At 66.5% G+C, this 5,602-nt stretch overlaps 1 protein-coding gene across 1 annotated transcript in view; it reads right to left on the reverse strand.

The window, feature by feature from the left end:
- The window catches only part of LOC128980123 (basic proline-rich protein-like), a gene marked incomplete at both ends in the record, with an annotated part of 8,207 nt that extends 3,608 nt beyond the window's left edge, over positions 1–4,599 (reverse strand). The window contains one exon of the mRNA XM_054398566.1: positions 4,382–4,599. Within this exon, the coding sequence (XP_054254541.1) occupies positions 4,382–4,599 (218 nt within the window). The remainder of the gene's footprint in view (positions 1–4,381) is intronic.
- Between the last annotated feature and the right edge of the window lie 1,003 nt (positions 4,600–5,602).

A 5,602-nucleotide genomic window follows, 5' to 3' on the forward strand; every position in this document is an offset into this window, starting at 1 on the left:
GAAGAACCAGCAGTGGGGGAAACTTCAACCTCTGCTCTGGAACTGCTTACAAAACCTCTGCTCTGGCCCAAGTGGGTGAAGAAACTTCTGCAATCCCCTCAGGAGCTGAGCCCAGCCCCAACCCCAACCCCAGCCTGGCACTGGTGGTGCTGGGAGCTCAGGACCCTGCCCCTGTGCCTGTCCCATCAGACTTTTCCATCCCCTTTTGCCCTGGTGAGGATGGGAGGAGCTGGAGCTGACCCTGCAGGAGCATTTGAAGCTGGATTTGGGGTGAGGCAGCCCCTGGCCACCCCCTGCCCAGAGCAGCTCCCAACTTTCCTGCAGGAATCCCCAGCCTGGGGTGGCCTGGACGGGGGTCCAGGGCTGGAGAAGCTTTCCCAAGCCCTTTCCCAGCTGGGCACTGGTTTATAATCCCAACCTAACTGGGCTGAGCTCCTGCTGCTGCTGCTGAGGGGAAGGAAAATAAAGGTGCAGGGAGGTAGGAAGGTTGCTGCCAGGATCAGCCTGGGGTTGGGGAAGAGAAATCAGAGTTTGTGTAACCCCCAACCCTGCTTCCTCCTTTCAGTGCTGCAGAAAAATTTGCTCAGCTGCTTCCATGGAAAAGTGGCTGCAAAGCAACCACAGGAGCAGGGAGCAGGCCAGGCAAGGGCAAAGGAACTCTGCCCTTGGGCCTCCAAAACAGTCCTGGAAGCTCCAAGGTCTGCATCCTGGCGCAGGATGGAGTCTGCAGCTACCTGTGCTGCTCTTGGAATGGCTTCAAGGAAGCTTCAAAGCTCCCCCAGAGCAACCTCCTGCAGTCCCCAGGGACAGCCCCAGCCAGAGCCCCAACCAGCCTGAGCTGGGCTGGTGCCAGCCAGGGGGCATCTCCCACCTCTCTGGGCAGCCTGGGCCAGGCTCTGCCCACCCTCAGCACCACCAATTCCTCCTTCTCTCCACTCTCCATCTCCCTCTTGCACTTCCAACCCATCCCTCCCCTTGTCCTGCCCTGCTCCAAACTCTGTCCCCAGCTTTCTGCTCAGCCCTGGAAGGGCTCCAGAAGGTCTCCCTGGAGCCTTCTCCTCTCCAGGCTGCACTCTCCCAGCCTGGCCTCCCAGCAGAGGGCTTCCAGCCCTGCCAGCACTGCTGTGGCCTCCTCTGGCCCTGCTGCTCTTCCTCCCTCCCTCCCTCCATCCTTCCCTCCCTCCTTCTCTCCCTCCCTCCCTCCCAACCCCAACCCCAGCCCCAGCCCCAGCCCCAAACCCAGCCCCAGCCCCAGCCCCAACCCCAGCCCCAGCCCCAGCCTCAGCTCCAGCCTCAGCTCCAGCCTCAGCTCCAGCCCCAGCCCCAGCCCTAGCCCTGGAGCTATTTTCCAGCATTCCCAGCTGCTCCAAGCACATTTCCACCACCTCGATTCCAGTTTGACTCCAGAGCACCACAGAGCTGCCCAGAACAGAGCAGAGAGGGAAGCAGCTCCTGCCTGGGGAGGGAGGGGATGGAGGGCTTGGAGCTCAGCCCTGAAGGATGCCCTGCAGGTGCCAGTCCGTGGTCACCAAGGTGCTCCTGAGCCAGGAAGGTCTCCAGACCAGCACAGGATGGGTTGGGAGGGAGCTCAGAGCTCATCTGCTCCAACCCTGCCATGCCCAGGGACACCTCTCAGCTGGACTCAGCTGCTCAAGGCCTCCCTGGGCAGCCTGTGCCAGGCTCTCCCCACCCTGGCACTGCACAACTTCTCCCTCAGCTCCACTCCAACCCTGCTCTGCCTCAGCTCCAAACCTTTCCCCCTTGGCCTGTCTCAGACCCCCTCCCCCCCCCCATGCCAGGTCCCTCTGCAGCCTTCCTGCAGGTCCCCCTCAGGTCTTGGAGGGCAGCTCTGAGCCCCTCCAGCTCAGCTCCACTCAGCTTGGCACCATCCTGCCGGTGCCAGGGGGCAGCCAGACGCTGCTGGCACCGGGAAGCTGCTTCCCTCCCCCTGCTCTTTGTCTCTCCTGCAGTGAATAATTCAGGGGTGAAACCCAAGCTGCCCTTGATGGGCCTGGCCCAGGAGAGTCCTCCAGGAGCTGCTGGCATCAGGCTGCAGGACACAGCTCAGCTCCAGTGCTGCCTGCAGAGGACTTTCTGTGGGTGGAACTCAGCCTGGCATCGATGCACTCCCCCCCGCCCCGGGGGTCGTTGGGTTCCTGATTCCCTCCCCGGGGGTCGTTGGGTTGCTGATTCCCCCCCCCGAGGGTCCTTGGGGTGCTGATGCCCCACTCCGGGGGTCGTTCTGGTGCTGATTCCCTCCCCGGGGGTCGTTGGGTTGCTGATTCCCCCCCCGGGGGTCGTTGGGTTGCTGATGCGCCACCCGGAGGTCGTTCTGGTGCTGATGTCCCCCCGGGGGTCGTTGGGTTGCTGATTCCCCCCGGGGGTCGTTGGGTTGCTGATTCCCCCCCCGGGGGTCGTTGGGTTGCTGATGCGCCCCCCGGAGGTCGTTCTGGTGCTGATCCCCCCCCGGGGGTCGTTGGGTTGCTGATTCCCTCCCCGGGGGTCGTTGGGTTGCTGATTCCCTCCCCGGGGGTCGTTGGGTTGCTGATTCCCCCCGGGGGTCCTTCTGGTGCTGATCCCCCCCCGGGGGTCCTTGGGGTGCTGATCCCCCCCCGGGGGTCGTTCTGGTGCTGATTCCCCCCCGGGGGTCGTTGGGTTGCTGATTCCCTCCCCGGGGGTCGTTGGGTTGCTGATTCCCCCCCGGGGGTCGTTCTGGTGCTGATTCCCCCCCGGGGGTCGTTGGGTTGCTGATTCCCTCCCCGGGGGTCGTTGGGTTGCTGATTCCCCCCCGAGGGTCGTTGGGTTGCTGATTCCCCCCCCGGGGGTCGTTCTGGTGCTGATTCCCCCCCCGGGGGTCACTGGGTTGCTGATTTCCCCCCCCGGGGGTCCTTGGGGTGCTGATTCCCCCCCGGGGGTCCTTGGGGTGCTGATTCCCCCCCGGGGGTCCTTGGGGTGCTGATCCCCCCCCGGGGGTCCTTGGGGTGCTGATTCCCCCCGGGGGTCCTTCTGGTGCTGATCCCCCCCCGGGGGTCCTTGGGGTGCTGATCCCCCCCCGGGGGTCCTTGGGGTGCTGATTCCCCCCGGGGGTCGTTCTGGTGCTGATTCCCCCCGGGGGTCGTTCTGGTGCTGATTCCCCCCCGGGGGTCACTGGGTTGCTGATTTCCCCCCCCGGGGGTCCTTGGGGTGCTGATTCCCCCCCCGGGGGTCCTTGGGGTGCTGATCCCCCCCCGGGGGTCGTTGGGTTGCTGATTCCCCCCGGGGGTCGTTCTGGTGCTGATTCCCCCCCGGGGGTCGTTGGGTTGCTGATTCCCCCCCCGGGGGTCCTTGGGGTGCTGATCCCCCCCCGGGGGTCCTTGGGGTGCTGATTCCCCCCCGGGGGTCCTTGGGGTGCTGGTGGAGGTTCCCTGCTTGGTGTGGAGGGGAGGGAAGTCCTCAGCAGGACAGAGCCAAAGCTTCCCCTGGCACCAACTCTGCCCTGGAGTCTCCTTCTCTGGATCTGGTTCCTGTGTGCCCTGCCCCAGGGGGGGTGGGGGGGTCCTGGGAAGGTGCTTCCATGGCTGTGGTGGTCTCAGGGACTGGATGATCCCTGGAAGTCCCTTCCAGCCCCCCTCCCATCCCTGGCAAGGCTCTGAACTGGTGGTGCTGACACCAGGGAGCAGCCTGGAGGGAGCTGGGGCAGTGCTGGAGCCTCACCTCCTCCTGGCACCCAGGCTGGTGGGACTCCAGCCTTCAGAATCCTGGGAGTCTTTGGGCTGGAAAAGCTCTTTGGGATCCCCCAGGCCAAGCAGCAACCCAACCCCACCGTGGGCACCAGAGCCTGGCCCCAGGTGCCATGGCCACAGGGCTCTGGAACACCTCCAGGGCTGGGGACTCCACCACCCCCCTGGGCAGCCTGGGCCAAGCCCTTCCCAGCCCCAGCAGTGCCTCCCCCTGCCCAGGGATGGCTCCTGAGCATTCACCACCCCCTGGCAGTGCCAGCTGGGGCTCCCTGGAGGCCGTTGGTGAGGCAGAAAGGGGAAGGAAACCATTGCAAGGGGTGGGGGTGGGGGAAGGTTTGGGGAGGTAGAGGATGGAGCCAGGAGGTGTTGGGAGAGGCTGGATCTGCATTGCTGTGCTCTGCTCTGGGGCTGGTGAGGGGGCTGGGGGGGCTGGGGGGGCTGGTGAGTGGGGCTGGGGGGGATGGTGAGTGGGGCTGGGGGGCTGGGGGGGATGGTGAGTGGGACTGGGGGGGCTGGTGAGGGGGCTGGGGGGCTGGGGGGGCTGGTGAGTGGGGCTGGGGGGGATGGTGAGTGGGGCTGGGGGGGATGGTGAGTGGGGCTGGGGGGGCTGGGGGGGATGGTGAGTGGGGCTGGGGGGGCTGGTGAGTGGGGCTGGGGGGGATGGTGAGTGGGGCTGGGGGGCTGGGGGAGATGGTGAGGGGGCTGGGGGGGCTGGGGGGGATGGTGAGTGGGGCTGGGGGGGCTGGGGGGATGGTGAGTGGGGCTGGGGGGGCTGGGGGGGGCTGGTGAGTGGGGCTGGGGGGGCTGGGGGGGATGGTGAGTGGGGCTGGGGGGCTGGGGGGATGGTGAGTGGGACTGGGGGGCTGGGGGGGCTGGGGGGGGCTGGTGAGTGGGGCTGGGGGCTGGGGGGGGCTGGTGAGTGGGGCTGGGGGCTTCATGGCTTGGTTTGGGTCTGCCTGGCGTGTGCTGGGGGGGAACTGGGGATTACTGCACCTACCTAGTGCCACGCTGTGCCCCCACCAGTGCCATGCTGTGCCCTTCCAGTGTTGTGCTGCCCCTTCCCAGTGCCATGTTGTGCTCCCCCATGCCATCCTGTGCCCTCCCAGTGCCATGCTTTGCACCCTCAGTGCCATGCTTTGCACCCGCAGTGCCATGCTGTGCCCTCCCAGTGCCATGCTGTGCCTCCTCAGTGCCATCCTGTGCCCTCCCAGTGCCATGCTGTGCCCTCCCAGTGCCATGCTGTGCCTCCTCAGTGCCATGCTGTGCCTCCTCAGTGCCATCCTGTGCCCTCCCAGTGCCATGCTGTGCCCTCCCAGTGCCATGCTGTGCCTCCTCAGTGCCATGCTGTGCCCTCCCAGTGCTCTGCTGTGCCCCCCACCCACACCCTGGGCTGCCAACCACCCTTTGGTGACTGATCAGCTGTGCCCACCCAAGCCCAGTTGGCAGCTGGAGGGTAGCAGCCCAGCCCCAGCTGTGGCTCTGGGGGGGAGGGGGCAGCCCCCAGCCCTGCAGCTCCATTCCTGCCCCCCCGGGGCCAGCTCTGCCCTGGGCAGGAGCTGACAATCCTCATCCCCAGCTCTTGCCCTCAAAGAAGAGGACCCAGCCCAGCACAGCACCACACAGCACCAGGGTGGCCTGGAGCCTCCGGGAGACCCCCCAGGAGACCCCCCAGGAGCCCCCCCAGGAGACCCCCCAGGAGATCCCCCAGGACATCCCACAGGAGACTCCCCAGGAGACACTCCAGGAGTCCCCCCAAGAGATCCCAGAGGAGATCCCAGAGGAGACCCCACAGGACATCCCACAGGAGCCCCCCCAGGAGCCCCCACCACAGCCACTGGGCATGAGACCAAGCTGCCAACGTGGGCAGCAGATGCCCCAAGCCC

This window comes from Indicator indicator, unplaced genomic scaffold (assembly GCF_027791375.1).
Source record: "Indicator indicator isolate 239-I01 unplaced genomic scaffold, UM_Iind_1.1 iindUn_scaffold_64, whole genome shotgun sequence".
Lineage (NCBI taxonomy): Eukaryota > Metazoa > Chordata > Aves > Piciformes > Indicatoridae > Indicator > Indicator indicator.